Raw genomic sequence first — 24,368 nt, 5'->3', positions numbered from 1 at the left:
AAAAACAGGCCAAGGACTTGAATAGACATTTCTCCAAAGAAGAAATACAAATGGCCAATAAACGTATGAAAAGATGCTATGAAAAACCATCACTAGTCATCAAGGATATGCATATCCACACCACAATGAAATGCCAATTCAATTGCACTAGGATGGCTACAGTCAAAGGTCAGATAATAACAAGTGTTGACGAGGATATGGAGAAATAGGAACCCTCACATACTATTGGTGGGAACATAAAATGGTACAGCCATTTTGGAAAAATAGTCTGTCATTTCCTCCAATGGTTAAACAGACTTACCACATGACTCAGCAATTCCGCTCCTAGTTATATACCCCAAAGAACTGAAAACATATGTTCAAATAAAAAATTATACACTAATGTTTACAGCAGCACTATTCATAATAGTCGACTCCACTCCAAAGGTGGGGTCAACCCAAATGTTCAGCACTTGATGAATGGATAAGCAAAATGTAGTATAGCTGCACAATATTTAGTCATAGAAAGGATGAAGTACTGATACATGCTACAACATGGATGGACCTTGAAAACCTTATGCTAAGTGAAGTCATTCATGAAAAGTTACATATTATATGATTTCTTTTTATGAAATGTCCAGAATAGGCAAATGTGTAGAGACAGAAAATAGATTAGTGGTTTCCTAGGGCTGGGGAGAATGGGGAGTGGTAGTATGAGGGGTGAGGGCTAAGTGGTACAAGGTTGCTTTTTGAGGTATTGAAAATGGTCTAAAATGGACTGTGGTCAGATAGTTGCACATATCTGTGAAAATACTAAAAATCATTGAATTGTACACTTAAACCAGAATCAAAGAAGACAGTAAATATTTACCTAGGCGGCTAAAGACTTTTCCAGGTTAAAATGAAAATAAATAGGTATGTTTTCAGAAAATAAAAGTTGGGGAACTCAAATATCTGCATCCAATTAAGGGGGCCACCTAATGCATATTATTTTTAAAATATAATTTAAAAGATTTTAGTGCAAAAGACATATACCCTACATTCATTTTCTGCTTTAATTGGAAAACTTACACATAAACATAAATAACATTGTACTCTTTAGGACATGATGTTGAACCAAAACCTTTTCAACTAAAAAAATTATTATTTTTTCCTCTTCTTCCTATTCTTCATGTTGGAGTGCCCTAGGGCTCAGGTCTTTTTTCTCCTTTCTTCTTTGCTATTCCCTCTCCTTTGGAGACCTGGACAAATCTGATTGCTTTAAACATAATCTTCAAGTCTGAGATTACCAATTTAACCCTTCTAAAATTTTAATCCCTGATTCCTCTCTTTCTCTTGCATTTTATGCCCATTAGGAAGCCCTGTTGGCAATACCTTCAAATACATCCACAATCCAAGTGCTCATCATCCCCTCTGCTTCATTACCCTGGTGCAAACCATCATTGTCTTTCACTTGGCTGACAATAATAGTCCTGTAACTGGCCTTCCTGCTTCTAACCCTGCCCCCCTTACAGGTGATTGTCAGAGAATTTCAGCCAGAATGATCCTTTTAAAACACACACCTCATCATATCATTCCTCAGACTACTCCAGTCTCTCCCTATTTTCCTTAGGGCAAAAGCTGGTCTAAAGGGCCCTACATGATCTGGTCCCCTTAGCACACTGACCTCATCTCCTACTCTTTCCTGAGCTACTCTGCCATCACCACACTGGCCTCTTTGCCAGAACATGTCACACAGGCTCTCACTTTATGGCTTTTCCAATGGCTGATCCCTTTGCTTGGAATGCTGTTCCCTCTGATATCTGCATGGCTAACTTTCTCCATCAAGATTTGCTCAAATGCCACCTTCTCAGTAAGACTTATTTGGATCATCTTAATCACACAGCCTCTCAGTGGTAGCCTCTTTTACATTTTCTTTTTTTCCGTCACAGCTATCACCTTCTAACACATTATATTATTTCCTTATTGGTCATGTATATTGTCTTTATTCCCCTATTAGAATATAGCTCACTGATGCATCCTACATAGCCCAGCACAAGCCTGATACTCCATAAATACTTCTGAATTAAATTATTGGAATTTAGGTACATTATATTAGATGTATTATGCTACTTAAGTGTATAGAATATTATGCTGCCACTAGAGCAATTTTTCCAAAGCATTTGTTTCATGGCTTGATATAGAATTATAATTGATTTCCTCTTGTGAGTTGAGCCACATTGATTGGGAAATAGAATTACTCTGCATGAGACAAGATGAGGGGTTTATTTTTGATTCTTGAGGTGGAGTGAGGGGAGGGAAAAGGGCGGGCAGAAAATTGAGTGATGTTGGAGGTTGGGGAAGAATTTCAAGGGGAGCCAGGTCATGGCTGGAACCCAGAAATTACAGTCCTAATTTTCCCTCACCATCCCTCAAGTAAAAAACCAAACACTTTTTGTGAAAACCAGTCTAGAGGCCAAGTTTATTCACACCTGTTTTCTTGGACGTGGTGAAGCAAAATTGGGTCAGGATGTGCAAATGGAGAAACAGAACTATGAGAATGTCAGTTCAGGGATTTGCAAAATCACAAGGGTGCTTCATTGGCTTTGGGGTCAACTGTACTTATATCTCTGGGAGAAAAGCAGCATCAGATTAATGTCTGGGTCACATGGACACTCTGTTTGTAAAGACATTGGAGAATCAAGCTTAGAAAAAGGACTGGAATGCAAGATGATGCGAGCAGTGGCTACCTAGCTGGTGGTAGACGTTAAAAAAGAGGTGTGAACACCAGACGCCCATAATTATAGCCAGCAAGCTGCTGCTGAGCAAAATAACCTCTTGTGTCTCTTTGAAGAAAAAAGTAGGCAGACCTTTCACTGAATTAGGAAACATAATTTCTTCAGTTTCTTGGCTCGATCCCTGAAAGCACATTGTTTTCCTCAGTAGGTTTTGAGAAACAGAGCTAACGTCTACTGAGCGTTCACCGTGTGCCAGGGATGGCCTTTACGCGTATCTACTCGTTTATTCCATCCTCTCAACAGTCCTTTGAGGTATTACTAGCCACACTTTTTCAGATGAGGACTGTGAAGCTCTGAGTAAAGTAACTCACACAGACGTTAGTAGGGGAGTCAAAATTTGAATTCAGGCAATTTGCCTGCAGAGCTACGATGCTAATCACAAGGGGAGAAGTTCTAAAGGAGGAAGTGACTATCTTCTGTTGGATTATTTTAGTGATATTTGATTTGTATTCTAGTGATATTATCTAGACCTGGGTTTGCTGAACGCAATTCTCTTTTCAAACATTATTTTGTCTTATCCTCTTCATTAAATAAACACTGACATCCTAAGCTTACCTTAGGATATTCCTCAACACACCTATATCTCCTTCTTTCCTATTGCTTTGAGTCCACGGTCAGAGTTTCCTTTGGTTTTAATTACCCCTTTAGATAGCTTGAAATGATTTATTCCATCAAAACCCTCACACCTGATGCCTTAGAAAACCTGTTCCTCACACTGTAGCCTCCTCAACACCCATACACAAAAAATGCACTGGAGTGCATCCTTAGAAGCATTGAATGATTTTTTTCCATTCAAATATCTGGAAAAGTTTTTTACCCCTCAAAATTTGGCTCTGAAGCAATAATTTCTCCTCCTCAGTTTGTGACCGGTAATCCTTCTATCTTTGGCGCCGCTCCAAACATCCCCACTTACCTGATATTGTGAACCCTTCCTCTGTGCTGCAACGCTGATGGCCCCCGAGGTGATGTACTGAGGGTAGAAACACGCATTTGTAAACACCCATTCCTGTTGATGGTCCCTTAAACACGTAATTTTCCTAATGCCAGTGGCATTCTTGAGATCTGATGGATCTCATTCTCTCGTTCCCTCCATTCTCTGAAGAAAGAGGTTTTTGCTATTTCAGTTCTGTGGTGACTGCCAGTAGGCTCTTTAAGAAATGGGCTCACTCTTTCTCTGTTATAGAGGCAAAAAGATATTTTAACGTCTCTGGTCATTAATGAAACCTTTGTATTGGTGATGGGACTTAGGGATCACATGATGATTTTACGAGGAACCAGCAGTAGGTACGTCACGTGTTTTGAGTGTCATTTATTAAACTCATGACCTAAATTATTAGAAAGTAATCCCTACTGACTAGGGGATGGTTCTCACGTGCAACACTTTTCCCCCAAAATGCTCTAGAAAAACATAGTTCATCAATAGAAAATAGTTGCAGAAGGCGTTTGATGTGAACAGTTGAGGGCTGACTTCCACAACATCATGTCCTAAGGACTATCACCACCTGCTGGCCTCAGTTGAAAGGGTTGTTGTTTCTGGTATATCAAGAATTTAATATTTTTTCCGATGGTAGATCAGCCTGCCTTCAATCAGCCCATAGTGCTAACAAAAGATGACTCATTTGAAGGGAATTGGGAATCTTGCAGCCCGTGAAAATGAGATCCTGCCACGGAAGCAGAAGCAGCTTAGACTGATTTTTTAAAATCTCGGATGCTTTATTGCTGGGTCACTCTGTAAAATTACCGTACATCTTGTGAGTCTTGGTTTCCTCATTTGTAAAATGGGGATGGATAATAGCTATCTTGGGGGGTGGTTGTGGCAATTATATAAAACAGGCGAGCGCTTTCGGGAAGCTGCCTGGTACACAATAAATATAAAACTGAATGATTACTATTTGTGGCTAATTTCTGCCATCAGCTTCTGTTCTGCATCTTGGACTTATGGTCCTTTCTAAATGCCTTCTAATGGGTTATTTATTGGATTCTTTCAGTTTAAAGCATTTCTTTTTATGACATACAGCCCTTTCCAGAAAGTTCTCAGTGTTGGTATAATGCCCTTCACTTGAAGACTTGTGCTATAGGAAAGTTCTCTCATCTAGAGCACTGATGACCAGGCCCTTCCTTGGGTGAAGTTACTGTACTTGCCTATCTCAGAGGCCTTGTCACAAAGCACAGGGACTGGGTTACATTCAAATCCTGTTTTTGGTTGAGGAGTGCCAAAGGGTGGGAAAGGAATTAGTAAAACCCTTTCTCCTCTAAGGAGAAATTTGGCCTGGGGTTAGCTTTCTACCTCTGTTCAGCTGGAAACTTGAAACAATTGGATTATCAGTTGTGTTGCTAGGCCACCTTGCTTACAAATAATTGCAATATTGATAAATTGCTTATGAATAAAAGCAATATTGATAAATTGCTTCTGGATTGGTTGTAACTGTGAGCCAGAAATAACCTGTGGGAAGCCATGGCTTTGGGCTTCCCTGAGTGTAGCAGCTTGTAATTGAGCATGTCCCTGGTGGGGACCTTAACAACCATGTCTATGGAATTATTACAACATCCTTACTCCAAACACCCACTTTAGAAATCTATTTCCTCAAATTCCTCTTGGGTCCTCCACATCTCTTGTTTTCTCTTTCCTTATATAACCCCTCTAAAAATCACTAGAGCCCCAGACATGAAGCTCAGGCCTTTGGATTTTCACTCTGCCAAAGAAAAGCCTTACAGTTATCCAAATAGCCACTCTATTACCCTTCAAGCACCCCCCTTCAATGTCTTTTCTGCATGCACACTCGTCTTCCCAAAGAACTTATCAACACATGCAACAAACATAAAAAGACTTTTCCTAAGTATCCACTCCTGACTCCCACGGCCACCCCTGCCCCCCATTTTGTTAAGGCTGTTTCCAATTAAAATGAGCTCCTTAGAGTCAGAGACTGAGTCTTTAGCCCATTGCTTGATCTCTGAGCAATTCACTTGATACATTAGGAAAAAAAATAAGTTGAAATTAATAATACCACCGTTTACTCACATATGGTGCTGACCAAAATGCGTAAATTATCATAACAAATGTAGGGATGTAACCAACACGTTGTAAGCCCGCCTCTCTGATAAACAAACATTCACAGAGAATCCCCAGTGCACAGTGAAAAAAGCCAAGAAGTATTTGCGCAGCCTGTGAGAAGAGAGAGCCATCATTATCTATCAAGTCAAATCGATCACTGACAATTATAATTTGGGTGACTGAAAGGTCATGGGATGTCCAGCTCACATGACACATAATTCAATGAAAGAATTATGTGTCAGGCAGGAATCAAGGTGGATTAACAAAAGGGTGGCCACAATTTGGTGTGGGGGCGGTCTCCACATTTATTTTAATAGTGAGTATTTGCTTTTGTTTCACCACAATCTTCAGAGATCATTAATATTTAAATTTCTAGTTGGTTCCAGTTAAGTAAAAAGCAGAGGCCTATTTGTCTGTATGGTTCAGGAGGACACACAAAGAGAAGGAGATCTGTTGTCTCTGGGATTTCTCAAGCTCTGCCTTAACGCCCCTTTCCTTCCTGTGGTTGGTTCTACGAGGCCAACTCCAGCTGGCAGATTCAATTCTTGTTCTCTACCACCACCCAGACTAGGTGCTTTTTGACCTTGCCTTCCTTCTCTCATCCTCTCTTGTCTGGGACTTGGAGTTTGGTTTTCCTTTGCTCTGCCCACTCCCACACCCTGTGCTGACTCTTGTAACCACAGTCTGGAGCAGAGCCCCAGGCTTTGCTCAAAAAAGCATAAAGGAAGGCTTTCTAATGACCCCTGGTTTTCCCTAACTCTCATGTGAAGTGTTCTCAGGGTCCATGCGTGGAGCTGGGTCTTATTCTCCAGCTGGAGTAGAGCCACATACACACACCAGTAACAAGAGTGCCTGCAATCACTGAAGCAGGTGGGGAAGGTGAGCCTCTTGTTCTAGTCAGGCCTTCAAGTGATTGGATGAGGGCCATCCACGTTATGGAAGGCAATCTGCCTTACTCAAAATCCACTGATTCAGATGTTACTTTCATCCAAAAACACCCTTACAGAAATATCCAAAATTATGTGACCCTGTGGCCCAGGTAAGTTGACATATAAAATGAGCCATCACAGAAAGTCAAGAAGTGGCTTTTGGGTGATGATACTCCTCGTCCTTGAAGATTACCCTGACCTTCAGGCAACACAAAAGCATGCATTTATTGGTGATTTCTGCCTCAATGTGGTACATGGGGGATGGCAATTTGGGATGGGATCCATTGGACTTGCCCACTACTTCCACACTCTTCAGTTTCAGCTCCTTTCTCAGCCATGAATCTACTGACTTACTCTGAGTTCAGTAAAGGACCCAAAAGGAGTTAGTAGGAAGAATTAATAGAAGATCCTAAACACTTCATCCTCTCTGAGGTGGTGGAGCTTACTGGTAGGTCAGTGGGTGGTCAGTGACAGGCCTGTACCTTCTCACACACATTGCCATCACCACTCTCCAGCCTAGATAAGGAGATAAGGAGAAAGTAATCCAGACCTAAAACATCATGGTAATGGGGGATGGGGCAGGGAAAATGCTAGCCTCCTACCCTTGCTATATACGAGGCTTTGCTGCATTAAGGTGTGCCCTGCATTCTGGCAGTAGGCCAGGTAGCCACCAACCAGCTAGAGATAATCATAGGCTTGATATGTTGGGAATTTTCCTAGTATAAGCTTTAATTTTGCTGGCTTAGATCAAAATATGCTTTGACCTCCCACAAATATTGGTAGCTAATACAAAAGGGTATAGCATTGTAAGGTTGAGGAGAGGTGAGAGAAAGAACACTGATGCAGAATACGACCTCTGAGCTGAATCTAGGGGGAGCATGCTGAGAGTACAAATTTACCAAATGGTCACTGACCACAGAGCTCCAGTGTCTACAGTCTCTTCTAATTTTAAGCTCATTGCCTAACCGCCTCATTTTTGATCTATAAGCTTGTTTATATACAAAGGCAGAAGGTCCATTGCTTATAAAATTCATAGGCAATCTCAGAATGTATATGCTAGAACCATGGGTACATTGTGATGATGTTGAACTATTCAGAAATGGTTTGCGGATCCATAATTTGTGTCCAATTAGCTCTCGACTGATTAGAATCAGCTCGGAACACTTCCATCAGTTTTCCTTCCTTTGGGGTATTCATTGTATATGTGTTAACGTCTCTTCCCCGTTATATTAGGAAGATGCAGCACTCATCATTTATTAACCCAATTAGCACTTAGTCCTTACCCCTAATGCTCTGGTCTCCACTCTTAAGGCATATCTTCTTTGCATTTTAATTAAGATATGGTATATAAATTATAGATAATGAATGGTACTTCTTTTCTGTAGAGAAATATAGAGAAAAAGTAATACTAATTATTTTTGAGATCAGACTTAAGATTGCAGCCTCTGGTTTTCCACTACTTTCCTTGAAAGAAGCTTTTGGCTCAATCTGCTGATATTTCTCTCTGCTACCTAGCTAACAACTTCCTGTCAAAAACCAAGAGCTTCTTCTCAGATTTTACGCTTTCATAATGGCCTTTAACTGAGACTGAGTAGATACACTTTTGACATAGGTGCCCCACTCCCACCATTTTCACCTATTCTAGGAATTACCTGCTCCCCTAAATCCCCAGGGTCACCCAAGTTTGGGTTCCTGCTTGCCACGTTTGGTCTTCACAAGAACGTCTCTCAATCTGGCCATAGTTGATTGGACAAGGTGTGGACATCTGACTCTAACTGAGCCAATCACAGTTCCCTTCCCAGAAAATTGAATTCAGAAGCAAGAACATACACTTCCAATCTGGGATTGTTTCTTGAACAAAGAAATAGTAGCATTGCCATGTTCCACCTTACAGAAAGAAGAGTGGAGGAACACCAGAGTCAAGAGGTGGAGGGAGAGCACACCCTAAAAGTTCTGACGGTTCTCACTTTCCTGATTGTAGCTTTTTATGCCTGTCTATGAGACACACTTGCATCTTTAAAGTAAATTCCTCTTTATTTTGTTAAAACGAATGTAAGAGGATGTACATCAAGTGAGAATTTTCATAGTGTTCCAGAATAATGGCTGAGTCTCAAAGCTTTGGGCAGAAGGGAATATTTCGCATCTTAAGTTCATAAAATTGCCAGAGGTTGTGGCTAGTAGCCTTCTCCAAGGGCTTATTGGTAGGCGATGGTTCAGAGAAGTGGGAAGTGGCTGTGGGCAATTGAATTATTGTCCCCAACCATTCTTTCTCCTTTCCCTATTAAAGAGTTATATACCTGCATGTGTTGCCTTGGGACTTGCAGTGTCTCCTGTTCCACTCCATGGAGAAGTATACCTCTCTACCTCGCTGATACTGGATTTGAGCTTGTCTGATACAATGTGAGGGACATGACACATGCCATGTCTGAGCCACAACCTTGTGAGGTATTGTAAGTTTCTATCAGCTTTCTCGCTCATTTTCCTCTGTTGTGAAAATATCACTTCCCAAGACTTTGCTGTAATCCTAGTGTGGATCCTGGAATGAAGATATGTGGAGCAGGTCCACAGCCTATCTGCAGCATTGAACAAAGTGCCAGTAAATGAAAAATAAATGTTGGTTCTTGTAAGCCTAACATTTTGTGGTTATTACATCAGCAAAACTGTCTAATATCCTGGCATCAGCCAACACCTCTGGGCAATGTAGGAGAAGGACAGGATGAGAGAAGATAGAATTTTGAGAAATAAAGTATTGGTGAATTTATGGGAAGTAGAAGCAGACCAGTCAGAGCACAGGGGGTCCTTTAAGAATGTGAGACTAGCTTTCACTTCCCTGTTGGTGTCTGTTTGCCGGAAGATATGGTGGCTTGCTCTTGTGTTGGCTCAGTGAAAGTAGAGAGAATTGGAGAGAAATTATATGGAGGGAGTGACCTCCATAAAGAGAGAAGGCCAGGACTAAGACATCCTTCTAAGTTGTAGTTGCAGTCATAAACTTTTGGGAGAAATATCCCTCTGGTGGTTCTGGGATGACAGACGAGACTAGGGTCCACAGTTTTGCAGAGAATACTGGTAGTATGAGGGGAGGGTCCAAAGACAGCCAAAGAGGGGCTCGCTTATGAGGAATATAGCTGGATTCCATCAATACAGATGTGATCAATAGAGTAGAGAGTTTCAGTAGTCAGTAGAGTCCCAAACCATAAGAATCAATGTGAACTCAGGTCCCTCAAAATAAATATCTTTTCTAGCTTGCTTCCCAAAATTTGCCGCAGCAGAAGCAGCACTTTTGCTCACTATTAAATCTTACGTGCAACTCTACTGCTCAAACTTTGCTCTCTAATTGTCTTTTCTTTCACAAGGAGCTAGGAGGGTAGTTGTAGAAATAATAATGTGTATGTGACATCCTCTTCTTGAAAGAAAGTAAGGATGCTGTTGAGAATGTTACAGAGAGTGCACAAAGGCAAAGAAACCAGGTTAAGTTGTAACAATTTGAATAACCAAAAAAAAAAATCATGATCATTTAAAATGACTTGTCTACAGAAGGCCATGAGTTCATCATGATACACAAAAGAGAAAACTTAAAGTGTTAACAAATGTGATTGTAGCACTTATAAAATGTGAACACGTTAGGATGCATTTCAGTTTTCGTTGGTTTGAAGTGGTAGGGGAGTATAAACATGCATATGTATATTTTGTTTCTTCCTTTAAGTGGATATTCATTTTTAAAGCACAAATCAGTGTATAAATAGATGGGTATTTACACGTATAAACATGAAAGAGGGAATCAAACATCGTGAGTGGGCTCGGTTGTCCACTGGCGGTTATTTCTGGTATAAGGGGCATTTCTGGTATAAAGGGCTGGCCAGCACCTCAGGTGTCACTCATTTCCCAGGCAGACGAGGAGGGCAGCAATTAGCACTGAATGTCATTTACAAACAATCGCTAATTTAAAGATAGGTCCAGCACTGCCTTTCCAGTTGATGAATCAGTCAAATGTCCTGTAGAAGAGAATTAACTGCTCAGACTCAGTCTGCCATCATTTATTCAGTGTAAACCCTAGATGAGGCTACATATTATAATGAAAGTTTAAGAGGGCATTCGCATGTTTCCATTTATTCTAATTAACCAGCTCGATATTACTGTAACAGGGGGAGAAAGGAGTGAGTGGGTAGCGATGGCCAGGCAAAACTGAAAGCCTTCCTCATTCATGTGAGAGGCAAGGAACTAAATGTTCTGTGATGTAACAGACTCAGTTTACAACCAGTGCTCAGATATGAGTGACTTTGGGTTACAGAACCAGGTCCCATGACTCTGCCAACAACTCATAGATCTGACAACCCACAGACTGTAAACTTGCTTGGCCTGAAGAACTTTATCTTTCTTTGGGTCTGGCAAGATTATTTGCAATCCTAGTATGTTTAAAAATAGTATCTGTTAAAGCTGCTGTTACCCTAGGAAATATAAAGAGAAAAGGAAACTAAAATTTACTGAGTGCCTACTCTACCAGGTACTTTTCTAAGTTCTGTACAAGTATTAACTCATATAGACTTCTCAATAACCCTGTGAGATAGGTACTCTGAAAAGGTTAAATTCCTAGAAGCATACAACCTACCAAGACTGTATCATGAGGAAACAGAAAATATGAAGAGGCCAATAAGAGTAAGAAGATTGATTAGTAATCAAAAACCTGTCAACAAAAAAAGTCCAGGACTGGACAGCTTCACTGGTGAATTTTACCCAACACTAAGAAGAATTAATATGAATCTTTTGTAAACTTTTCAAAAAAATTGAGGAGAAGGAGCTACTTCCAAACTCATTCTAAGAGGCCAGCATTACCCTGTTTCCAGAGCCAGACTAGGAAACTGCAAGAAAAGAAAATTACAGGCCAATACCCTCAATGAACACAGATGCAAAAACCTTCAACAAAATATTAGCAAACCAAACTCAACAGCACATTAAAAGAATCATACACCATGATCAAGTGGAATTTATCCCTGAGGTGCAAGGATGGTACAACATATGCAAATCAATAAATGTGATACATTACATTAACAAAATGAAGGATAAACAATAAAATCATCCCAACCGATGCAGAAAAAGCATTTGATAAAATTCAGCATCATTTCAAAATAATAACTCAAGAAATTAGATGTAGAAAAAATGTATCTCAACATAATAAAGACCATATGTGACAAGCACATGGCAAACATCATATTCAATAGTGAAAAGCTGAAAACTGTTCCTTGAGATCAGGAATAAGATATGGGTGCCCCTTCTTCTCAATTCTATTTAACATTGTAATGGAAGTCCTAGTCAGAGCGATTAGGCAAGGGGAAAAAAAAAAAAAAAGGAAATACATCCAAATTAGAAGGAAGAATTGAAATGGACTCTGTTTCCAGATGACATGATCTTATATATTGAAAACCCTAAAGATTTCACCAAAAAAACTGTTAGAAATGATAAACAAATTCACTAAAGTTGCATGATTCAAAACTAACATTTAACTGATTAAAATCAGAGGCACTTCTATAGACACTAAAAATGAACTATCTGAAATAAAAAGAAGAAAACAACCCATTTACAATGTCATCAAAAAGAAAATGCTTAGGAATAAACTTAACCAAGAAGGTGAAAAAGCCGTACACTGAAAATTATAAGACATTGATGAAAGAAATTTTAAAAGACACAAATAAATGGAAAGACTTCCTGTGTTCACGGATCAGAAGAATTAATATTGTTAAAATTTCCATCATACCCAAAGCCATCTATAGATTCAATGCAATTCCTATCAAAATTCCAATGACACTTTTCACAGAAATAGGAAAAACAATCCTAAAATTTGTATGGAACCACAAAAGTCGCCAAGTAGCTGAAACAGTATTAAACAAGAAGACCAAAGCTGAAGGCATCACACTTCCTGATATCAAACTATATTATAATGCTATAGTAATTGAAACATTATGGTATTGGCATAAAAAAAGACACATAGGATCAACGGAACAGAATAGACAGTCTAGAAATAAACCTATGCATCTACGGGCAACTAAATTTTGACAAAGACGCTGGGAATACAATAAGGGAAGGATTATCTCTTCAAGAAATGGTTTTGGGAAAAATGGAAATTCACATGTAAAAGAATGAAATTGGACCTTTATCTTCTACCATATATAAAAATCGTCAAAATGGTTAAATATTTTAAACATAAGAAATCACAAAACTAGAAGAAAACATAGGGGAAATGTTCCTTGACATTGGTCTTGGCAGTGATTTGTTGGATTTGACACCAAAAGCACAAGAAACAACAGAAAAAAACCCCAAGTGGGCCTACGTCAAACTCAAAAGTTTCTGTTCAGCAAAGGAAGCAATCAATAAAATGAAAGAACAACCTACAGAAAGGGAGAAAATATTTGGAAACCATGTATCAAATAAGAAGTTAGTATCCAAAACATATAAGGAACTCTTTCAACTAAAAAAAATTACCTAATTAAAATGGGCAAAGACCTGAATACACATTTTTCCAAAGAAGACATGCAAATGGCAAACAGATACGTGAAAAGATGTTCAGCATCACTAATCATGAGGGAAATGCAAACCAAAACTACAATGAGATATCACCTCATACGTGTTAGGATGTATCTTATCAAAAAGACAAGAGATAAACGTTGGTGGAGATGTAGAGAAAAGGGAACCCTTGTACTCTGTTGGTGGAAATGTAAACTGTTCAGCCACTATGGAAAACAGCATGGAAGTGCCTCAAAAAATTAAAAGTAGAACTACCATGTTATCCAGCAATCCCCCTTCTGGGTATATATCCAAAAGATATGAAATCATTATCTTAAAGAGATATATGCACACCCACGATCATTTCAGCATTATTCACAAAAGCCAAGATACAGAAACAACCTAAATGTCCATCAACAGATGAATGGATACAGAAGATGTGGTATAGGTAATTATAATGGTGACCATAGTTAATAATACTGTATTATATGCTTGAAATTTGTTTAAAAAGTAGATCTTAAGCATTCTTACAAAAAACTCATTATGTAAGGTAATAGATTTGTTAAATTAACTTAATTGTGGTAATCATTTCACAAAGTACATGTATATAAAATCATCATGTCATACATTTTAAATATTTTACAATTTTATTTATCAATTATACCTCAAGAATGCTGAGAAAAAAGCTTTTAGTTTTTATGAAGGCCAATTTATCTATTTCTTTCTTTCGTTGCTTGTACTTTTGGTGTCATATTGAAGAAACCTCTGCCTGATCCAAGGTCATGAGGATTTATGTTTATGTTTTCTTCTAAGATTTTCATGTTTTTAGCTCTTACATTTAGGTCTTTGATTAATTTTGAGTTAGTTTGTATATACGGTGTTAGGTATGGATTCAAATTAATTATTTTGCATATGAATATCTAGTTTTTCCAACACTGTTTGTTGAAAAGACTATTTTTTCCCCCCTCTTATTGGTTTTGTCACTCTTCCAAATAAATTGATCATAGATGCCTGGATTTATTTCTGGACTTTCAGTCCTAGTCCATTGATCTTCTTTATGTCCTTCTTTATGTCACTACCACACTATTTTGATTACTATAGTTTTGAAGCAGGTTTTGAAATCAGGAAATACAAGTCTTTCACTTTGTACTTTTTTTCAAGATTGTTTTGGCTTTTCAGCTTCCCTTGCCATCCACATGAATTTTAGGATGAACTTGTCAATTTCTTCAGAAAAAACCAGTTGGGGTTTTGATAGGGACTGCACTGAATCTGTACATCAGTCTGGGAGCATTGAATCTTTACTGTATGAAACCTTCCAATCTGTTGAACACAAGATGTCCTTTAATTTATTTAGGTTTCCTTAAACTTCTTTCAACAACGTTCTATTGTTTTAAGTGTACCAGTTTTGCACCTCTTTTATTAAATTTATCACTGAGTATGTTATTTCTTTGGTTGTCGTAAATGGAATCGTTTTAATTTCATTTTTGGATTGTTCATTGCTAGGGTATATAAATGCAACTGATTATTGTGTATTGACCTTGTATCCTGAAATTTTTTGAACTTACTTATAACTGTAATTTTTTTGTGTTTGAAAGCTTTAGGGTTTTCTACATACAAGATCATGTCATATGCTAATAGAGAGAGTTTTACTTTCTCTCTATATGGATGCACTTCATTTATTTTTATTGCCTATTTGCCCTTGGTAGAGCTCCCAGTACAACGTGAAACAGAAGTGAAGAGAGTAGATATCTTTTCTTGTTTCTGATCTTAGGAGGAAGGCTTCCAGTCTTCTAAGTATGATATTAGCTGTGATTTTTCATAAGTGTCCTATATCAGGTTGAGAAAGACCCTTTCTATTCCTAGTTCGTTGAATATTTTTATCATGTAAGGAGTATCGGATTTTGACAAAGGCTTTTTCTGCATCAATGGAGATGATCATGTGTTTTTTCCCCCTTCATTCTCTTAATATGGTGCGTTACATCGATTGATTTTCATTCATTCAACCACCCTTGCATTACTAGGATTAATCCTACTTGGTTAAGGTGTATAATCCTTTTAATATAGTGCTAGATTTGGTTTGCTACTATTTTTTTTTTTTTTTAAAGATTGGCACCTGGGCTAACAACTGTTGCCAATCTTTTTTTTTTTTCTGCTTTATCTCCCCAACCCCCCCCCCCCCCCCCCCCCCCCGTACACAGTTGTATATCTTAGTTGCAGGTCCTTCTAGTTGTGGATGTGGGACGCCGCCTCAACGTGGCCTGACGAGTGGTGCCATGTCGGCGCCCAGGATCCGAACCCTGGGCCGCTGCAGCAGAGTGTGCAAACTCAACTACTTGGCCACGGACCCGGCCCCGGTTTGCTACTATTTTATTGAGGATTTTTTTCACCTGTATTCATAAAGAATATTGATCTATAGTTCTCATTTCTTATGATGTCTTAATGTCTTTGTATTAGGGTGATACTGGCCTTATAGAAAAAATTAGGCAATGTTCCTTCCTTTTCTATTTTTTGGAAGAGTTTTTGAAGGATTGGTGCTAATTGTTTTTTAAATATTTGGTATAATTAACCAGTGAAGTCATTTTGTCCTGAGCTTTTGTCTTCTTATTGTTGAAAGCTTTATTGATTACTGATTCAATCCCTTTACTTGTCATTGGTCTATTCGGATTTTATATTTCTTATCGAGTCAATTGTGGTGTTTGTATGTTTCTAGCTATTTTCCATTTCACCTGGGTTATATCATTTGTTGATATACAATTGTTTATAGTATTTTCTTATAATTCATTTTACTTTTGTAAGGTGGCTAGTAATGCCCCTACTTAGATTTTTGACTTTAGTAACTTGAATATTCATTTTTTGGGGAGTCAGTCTAGCTAAAGTTTTGTCAGTTTCATTGATTTTTTTTGCTTTTTCTCCCCAAATCCCCCCAGTACATAGTTGTATATTATACTTGTGGGTCCTTCTAGTTGTGGCATGTGGGATGCCACCTCAGCATTACCTGAGGAGTGGTGGCATGTCAGCACCCAGGATCCTAATCAGCGAAACCCCAGGCCGCCAAAGCGGAGTGCATGAACTTAACCACTTGGCCATGGGACCAGCCCCTGTTGGTTTATTTTTTTAAGAACCAAATTTTGGTTTCATTGATTCTATTTTATTTTTTATTCTCAAATTCTTTTATTTCCATTCTAATCTTTATTATTTCTTCCTTTTTGCTAACTTTGTGTTTATTTCTTTATTCTTTCTCTAGTTGCTTAATGTGGAAGTTTAGATTTTTGATTTGAGCTCTTTCTCATTTTTTAATGTAGGCACTGATAGCTATAATCTTCCCTCTGAGCACTCCTTTCAGTGCATCCCATAAAGTTTGATAAATTGTGTTTTCAATTTCCTTTATTTCCAAGTATTTTCTAATTTCTTTCGTGATTTTTTTCTTTGACCTGTTGGTTATTTAGCAGTACGTTGTTTAATTTCCACATATTTGTGAACTTTTCAGATTCCCTTTTGTTATTTGTTTCTAATTTCATTCCATTGTGGTCAGAGAAGATATTTTGTATGATTTTAATCTTTTAAAATTTATACAGACTTGTTTTGTCACCTAACACAGTCTATCCTGGAGAATGTTCCCTGTGCGCTTGAGAAAAACGTGTATTCTGATGTTGTTGGGTAGGGCATTCTAAGACATCTGTTAGGTTTAGCTGGTTTATAGTATTACTCAAGTCTTCTATTTCCTTGCTGATCTTGCTTAGTTTCTATCCATTGTTGAAGGTGTGGTACTGAAGTCTCCTTTTATTATTGTTGAACTATCAATGTCCCTTCAATTCTGTCAGTTTTTGTTTCATATATTTTGGGGTTCTGTTATTAGGTGCACTATGTTTACAGTTGTTCCATCTTTTTGATGAATTTACCCTGTTATCATTATATGATGTGTCTTATAACAATTTTGCCCTAAAGTCTACTTTTCTGATATTTGCATAGCCATTCCAGCTCCCTTTTGGTTACTGTTAGCAGAGAATATTTTTCTCACGTTTTCACCTTCAACCCACTTGTATATTTGAATCTAAAGTTAGTTTCAGGTATACCGCATATAGATGGATCATTTAAAAAAATCTATCATTCTGCCAGTCTCTGCCTTTAAATTGGAGAGTTCAATCAATTTACATTTAATATAATTACTGATAAGGAAGGACTTATTTCTGCAGTTGCTATTTGTTTTTTTATGTGCCATATCTTTTTTTGTTACTCAATTCCTTCCTTACTGCCTTCTTTTGTGTAAAATGAATTTTTCTATTGTACCTTTTAAAGTTCATTTCTTTTACTATATGTATATTTTAGTTATTTTCTTAGTGGTTACCTTGATCATTATAATTGACACCTTCTTTATAACAATCTCATTCAAATTAATATCAACTCAATTTCCATATTACACAAAACTTTGCTCCACCCTATTTGTTGTTATTGTCACAAAATATGCCTTTATATATTGTGTGCCCAGCAACGTAGATTTATAATTATTGTTTTATCAGTTGTCTTTTAAATCTTTAGGAAGAAAAGAGGAGTTTCAAACCCACAATATTTTAATACTGACTTTTATATTTACCTATGTAGTTTCCTTTACTGGTGTTCTTTATTTCTTCATGTGGATTCAAGGTACTATCTAGTGTCCTTTTATTTCATGCCCAAGGACTCCCTTTATCATATCTTGTAGGTCAGGTCTGTCAGGTTTAGGACAATGAAAAACCCTGTCTTTTTACTTTTTTAAATGTAGTTATATCTTAATTTCTCCTTTATTTTTAAAATATAGTTTTACCAGATATAAAATTCTTGATTGACAGTTTCTTTTCTTTCAGTACTTTAAACATGTCATCCTATTGTTTTAAGGCCATCATGGTTTCCGATGAGAAACTGGCTTTTAATCTTCTTGAGTATCTTTCATATGTGATAAATCACTTCTTTCTTAATGCTTTCAAGATTCTTTTTGTCCTTGGTTTTCAACAGTTTGCTTATGATGTGTTTGTCAATCTCTGTGAGTTTATCCTACTTGGAATTATTTAAGCTCTTGTATATGTAGATTAATGGTTTCAACAAATTTGAAAAGTTTTCAGCCATTATTTCTTTCAGATATTATTTGTGGTCCTTTCCTTCTCTCTTCTCCTTCAGACACTCCCATTACATATATGCAGGTATGCTTGATATTGTCCCCACAACTCTCTTAGGCTCAATCCATTTTTCTTCACTCCATTTTTTTTTTCTCCTTGGACTGGATAATCTCAATTTACCTATCTTTAAAGTAACTGAATTACTTCATTCCCTGATTCTTTTTTTTGCTTGCTCAAGTCTGCTGTTGAGCTCTTCTAGTAAATATCTAATTTCAGTTATTGTACTTTTCAACTTCAGAGTTTCCATTTGGTTTCTTTTTACAATTTCTCTCTTTATTGTTTATTCTCTATTTGGTGAGACATTGTTCTCATAGTTTCCTGTAGTACTTTGTACATAATTTCCTTTATCTCTTTGTGCATATATAGTTGACTCCTAAGTCCTTATTTAGTAAGTCCAATATCTGGGATAACTCAGGGACAGTTTCTATTAAATGTTTTTTCCTCTGTATGTGCCATTGTTTCTTATTTCTTTGCATGCCTCATAATTTTCTGTTCAAACTGGACATTTGAATATTATAATTTGACAGCTCTGGAAATCAGATCCCCCCTTGCCCCTGACTTTCCAGGGTTTGTTGTTGCCACATGTTGCAGTTGTTGTTTGTTTGTTTAGTGACTTTTGTGAACTAATTTTGTAAAGTCTGCACTTTGTCATGAATGGCAACTGAATTCTCTGAAGTCAGCTAGGAGTGGAGAGAGATTTCCTTAAATGTCTGGAGCAATAACAAGAAAAACCTCCTACTCACTCTTTGCAGATGGATCCAATGTGTTGGAGAATGCTTTCAACACTCATTCAGGAAGTTTACAACTCTGCTTAGCTTTCACTTCCTGCTTGCACAGAGCCTGAACGTCGGCTGGAGGTGAGAACTTAGGCTCTTCTCAGGTCTTTTCTGAGCATGCATCCAGCACAGGGCTGGATGAACATGGCTTTCTAGATGTTCAGAAATATGTGGGAGCTTTTCAAGACCTTTCTTACCCAAAACATCTCATTCTTTAGCCTTTTCTCAAAAGATTTTTAGTCTATTGTTTGCTCCAACTGTTATCCCTTGCCTGGGGTGGCAATGACCATACATTTGCCTTTAAATGTTTTTGAAAAACACTCCCCGGGTAGATACCTCAGAATTGGGATAATTCTGAGTTATAGGTGAGCTCAAAGTGGGTCCTTTGAGCAGGTCCTTCAGGGAAACTCCCAGACAAGTCAAAGAAACAGCTCAAATTCTTTGAGGATAAGATTTGTTCTGCTCCCTCTGGCACTCGGTACCTGTACTGGGAATGCAGGCTATTTTCTTCAAGGCCATTGATGAGGTGGGAGTGGGGAGTGGGAATAAGATAAGTCAAAATTCCACAAAACTCTCTTACCAAGATTCAGTTGTAGTTTCTTTGTTTTATTTTATTGAGGTCACATTGGTTTGTAACATTGTGTAAACTTCAGGTATACATCATTATATTTTAGCTTCTGTATAGACTGCTTTATGCTGACCATCAAAAGTCTAGCTTCCATCCATCACCATAAATATGTGCCCTTTTATCCCTTTCAGCCTCCCCCTACTTCTTTCCCCTCTGGTAACCACTAATGTGTTCTCTTTATCCGTGCGTTTGTTTATTTTCCACCTATGAGTGAAATCATGTAGTATTTGTCTTTCTCTGTCTGGCTTATTTCGCTTAACATCATACCCTTGAGGTCCATCCATGATGGTGCAAATGGGACGATTTCATCTTTTTTATGGCTGAGGGCTGAGTAGTATTCCATTGTATGTTATATATATATATCATATCTTCTTTATCCACTCACCTCTTGATGGTCACTTGGGTTGCTTCCAAGTCTTGGCTATTGTGAATAATGCTGCAACGAACATAGGGGTGCATATATCTTTTCAAATTAGTGTTTTCATGTTCTTTGGATAAATACCAAGAAGTGGAATAGCTGGATCATGTGGTATTTCTATTTTTAATTTTCTGAGACATCTCCATACTGTTTTCCATAGCGGCTGCACCAGTTTGCACTCCCTCAGTTGTGTTTTCTTGATTAAGCAATTTTGCAAGTTTCAGTTCGTTTCCAGAGTTGGGAGACAGGTGGTTCTGACAGTTTTTGCCAGTTTATTGATTACTTGGTGTTCCCTACTCTGCCATTTTCACTGATGTCACCTCCATTCCTATCTTTTTAAGTTTGTCTCACTGCCATAAGTCTCATATCCACAAATGAGCCTCTTGGGTTCCCACATGCTCTCTGCATCACAGCTTTCCCATAATCTTCTTTGTGAGCTCTCCATCTGCTAGACTGACTGAGCTTTTGCCTATATCAGAGGTAAATTGCTGTGTCTCAGTGGAATTAAAATGGTGCCTAGAAACCCACTGATGTATCATTAAACATAGATATGCTCATTGCTTCCCTCCAACTTCTTCCACTTCATCCTTCTTCCTATAAAGCCATCCCAACTCAACCAAATTAGCCAACCAACGAAAACATGGAGAAGCCAAAAGCCAAATCTATTACTATATTGAGGGATAGGTGCAGAGCTAGAAATGGGAGACAAACCTAAGAAATCAGTAGCTAAGTTGACATGAGATTCATATTTTGCTTGCATTATTACAAAGGTCTCTGGTTTGGTCTTCTTTCCTTCAATATCTTATTATTTCTCTCCTTGACTCTTTGGCCCATTCCCCACATCTCAGTCACACCAATCTTTCAAATCTGATCATACCACTTAAGAGGCTCCCCACTGTCTTCAAAATAGTCCAAACACATAGCCTTTCATGATGTGCCCTCTGGCTTCCTTTCCAGTCTGATTTCTCAAACCACACTCTCACCACTTCTAATAAGCTCCAATTCCACCAATAGGTCATATTTTTTTGTATGTTTGTGTCATCCTCATCTTTTAACTGTATGCTTTAGTACTGTGTGTGGCACATTTTTGGAACTCAGTGCTTGTTGAATAACTGTATAAACACAAACAAATTTCTATGTGTTCTTGCAGCCTGCAAACATAACTGAACTGACTTTCATTTCATGGTAGTTGAGGTGATAGGTCTTAGTATATGGGCTCATGCCTTCATGAAATTAATATTAAAAGAGAAAAATTAGAGAAGTGTTTGGTATGTAGTAGGTGTGCAGTAAATGTAGTCATGGTTGTATTATTATTACTGTCCTAAAGAGTCAGCTGAAACTCCAGATAACTTTTCATCAAATTGGGATAGTATGTCTGGAATTGAATGATTTAAATCTAAGCTATACAAATATACAAAATTCCGTTTAGGGACCCTGGAGACATACCTCAAAGTCACAAACAGTTATCATACAAAACAGCTGAAACAGACTGAAGAGGATCTCATGGAGATCTGAAAACTAGGACGAAAAGAGAAAACAAACAGTGGTTTCGAACAGGAAGCCAAATTGGTTGGGTGCCGACAACCGCAGGCCTTGGTTTATAACGCTGCCGCAACTCACTCTAGAGTCACTAGATGGACTGTCCCGCTGGCGCTTACTTACTTACCCCAAGGCGTTTACTTAAAATGATAGACGACTCTCCCAGGCAATGCTTGGTAAGTCACCTAGCAGCCGAATGATGCTGAAACGCGCAGGATGAGCATGGATCTTCTCAACTCAACTATTGTTACCAGTAAAACATTCCTAGCGATGGGAAAACCCAGGATGCGGAAGTCCCACCCAGGGTATCAGGGTCCGGCAATCTCTGATGTCAGCGAGACCGGGTCTGAATCCTAGTGGCAACCCGGCCAAGGCTGCCTACCCTCATGTCATGCCCTGAGCACACGGCTAGAGGGGCGTGATCCCACAGGTGGCGCCCTCGGCTCGGGGCCTCCCAGCCCGGGGAGCCCGGTTGGCGCTGCTTCCTAGGTTGGACCCCTCATCCCCCCTCGCGCAGTTCCAACGCTGCGGTTGTGGCCAAGAGCGTGGCTGCTGGAGGCGCTGCACGCGAGGAGACCCGCGCGGACTCCTGCCGCGAGCTCTGCTGAGCCCGCATGCTCCCAGGGGAGGGGGAGGTAGTGGGCGGACAGAGACGCCACCCTTTCCTGGCTGTGTCAGCATCATACTCGGTCCTTGAACCTGGGCACACCCAGGGGGAAGAGGCTGTGCTGGACGCTACCTGCTGGCTGCCAACTCTACAGAGACGCCCCTTGAAGAAGCGTCTGCATGGAAGCTCCCTGCGCCGAGAATCTTGTACAGGATGTGGTGGGTACAACACTGGGAAGAACAGTTAACTCCTGCGGTCCTGGGTTTACTCCATAGAGTAGAGATAATACTGCTCAGGTACCTCACAGGCTCATGCTACAGAACTTTGAAGAGCTGAGCGGTTATACAAATATAGCCTACTACTATTATCATTTACCATCTTTTTATTTTATTCTGATTAAGGAAAAACCATGAGGCAAATGTTTAGAATCCTCCTAGATGGTGATTTTCATGAGGACAGAGACCTTGTCTGACATCTTTACTTCTGTGCTTTCCCTGTTCAATTCCCTCCCTGCCCCCAGCCCCGGTGAATGAGTTATTAATAGTGTATAGTACTGTGTCGGGCACAGTGAGAACAAATGAATGAATGAAACATAGAACTATTTATTTAAAGATTCTCTTTTTACAAAAATTAATTAATTTATTATTTATTTATTTTTTGGTGAGGAACATTGGCCCTGAGCCAACATCTGTGCCAATCTTCCTCTTTTTGCTTGAGGAAGATTGTTTCTGAGCCAACATCTGTGCCAATCTTCCTCTTTTTGCTTGAGGAAGATTGTTTCTGAGCCAACATCTGTGCCAATCTTCCTCTGTTTTGTGTATGGGATGCCGCCAGAGCATGGCTCCATGAGCGGGCGTGTAGGTTCCTGTCCAGGATCTCAGCCGGCGAACCCTGGGCCGCTGAAGCAGAAGGGGGAAAGTTAACCACTAAGCCACTGGGCCAGCCCCTAAAGATTCTCTTTTATACTCTGATCCTGCCTAAAAAGTTAAATGTCTTACATAGGAGGATGATTAGAAACATAGGTATGCATATGGACTTGTTTTGCTTTACGAATTAATTAGTTATTTAACAGGTATTTATCGGGCACCTACGCGTGCTGATACTGTTCTTGGTACTGGGAATACAGCAGTGAAAAAAAGCCCTGATCTTAGTCGAACTTACGTTCTAGAGGAAGTGAACTGATGACAAACAAGGTCTATAAGTGAAATATATAGGATGTGACCAAAGAAAAGTGCTATGGTGGACAACAAAATAATGAAGAAGAGTAGGGAGTGTGTGGTTGCAGTTTTAATGAGGCTAGTAGGGGAGTCCTCATTGCTAACGAGATGTTTGAGCAAAAACCCTAAGGAGGTAAAGGTTGGAGCATTTCAGACATCTGGAAAAAAGAGGTACCAGGCACAGGGAAGAGCTAACGCAAACACACCCTCCCAGGTCTCTGAAGTCAAAGAAGGGTCTGGGAGTGACACAATTGATAAGAACTTTTTAGAACTAGAAAACATGAATCCATTGAAAGCCTTTGCCCTTAAGGAATTTAAAATACAGGAGAAATAGAAAGAGGTGACATAAAATCTGCTAACAAGAGGCGGAGATATTCCTGTGGGAAGTAAGGATGACACAGGTGATTTTGGTGGGTTGGGGCGACTCGCAGTACATTTTGAAATTCAGGAAGGACTTAGGAACAAACCAGTGTAGATGCTGGAATTTCCACATGGGAGGGGCTTGCTGAGACAGTCTGGTGCAAAAAGTTGGAGGGGTGGGGAGTGGGAGGGCTCACAGGGGAGTCATCTTGAAGCTCGTTTGCTTATCAAGCACCCTGATGCACTGATCAGAATGACATCCACGTAGTGCTTCCATCCGAGCTCTATGACTGATCTAAGGCAAGCATATCCGAAAAACCTTCTCTGGAATCTCATAGTCTAATGGGAAACAGCCTTAGACCTTGCAAATTCTTACATACCTTGGGGTGGATGCAAGGGAGAGAGAGTTGGCTAAGTCTACATTCTTTTGGGTTGAGAAGG

The 24,368-nt window shown here is 39.0% G+C and overlaps 1 protein-coding gene across 5 annotated transcripts in view; it reads right to left on the bottom strand.

Moving 5' to 3' along the window:
• The window catches only part of LOC103553466 (membrane-spanning 4-domains subfamily A member 12-like), a 40,567-nt gene extending 18,245 nt beyond the window's left edge, over positions 1–22,322 (bottom strand). The window contains exons 1-5 of one of the 5 annotated variants that reach the window (XM_070564031.1): positions 21,871–22,306; positions 8,021–8,116; positions 7,184–7,253; positions 5,776–5,919; positions 3,670–3,726 (exon numbers count right to left, since the gene is read on the bottom strand). In XM_070564031.1, coding sequence (XP_070420132.1) covers positions 3,670–3,726; positions 5,776–5,808 — 90 coding nt within the window. In that variant the 5' untranslated portion in view covers positions 5,809–5,919; positions 7,184–7,253; positions 8,021–8,116; positions 21,871–22,306. Of the gene's footprint in view, positions 1–3,669; positions 3,727–5,775; positions 5,920–7,183; positions 7,254–8,020; positions 8,117–21,870 lie in introns of all 5 variants that reach the window. The other 4 variants (XR_011523919.1, XM_008524053.2, XM_070564030.1 and 1 more) reach the window with 4 other exon arrangements.
• Positions 22,323–24,368: the final 2,046 nt, after the last annotated feature.

The sequence above is a fragment of the Equus przewalskii genome, chromosome 11 (genome assembly GCF_037783145.1).
Source record: "Equus przewalskii isolate Varuska chromosome 11, EquPr2, whole genome shotgun sequence".
NCBI classification, from domain to species: domain Eukaryota; kingdom Metazoa; phylum Chordata; class Mammalia; order Perissodactyla; family Equidae; genus Equus; species Equus przewalskii.
The sequence above is the reverse complement of the archived record's forward strand: the minus strand, read 5'-3'. Positions and strand labels throughout refer to the sequence as shown.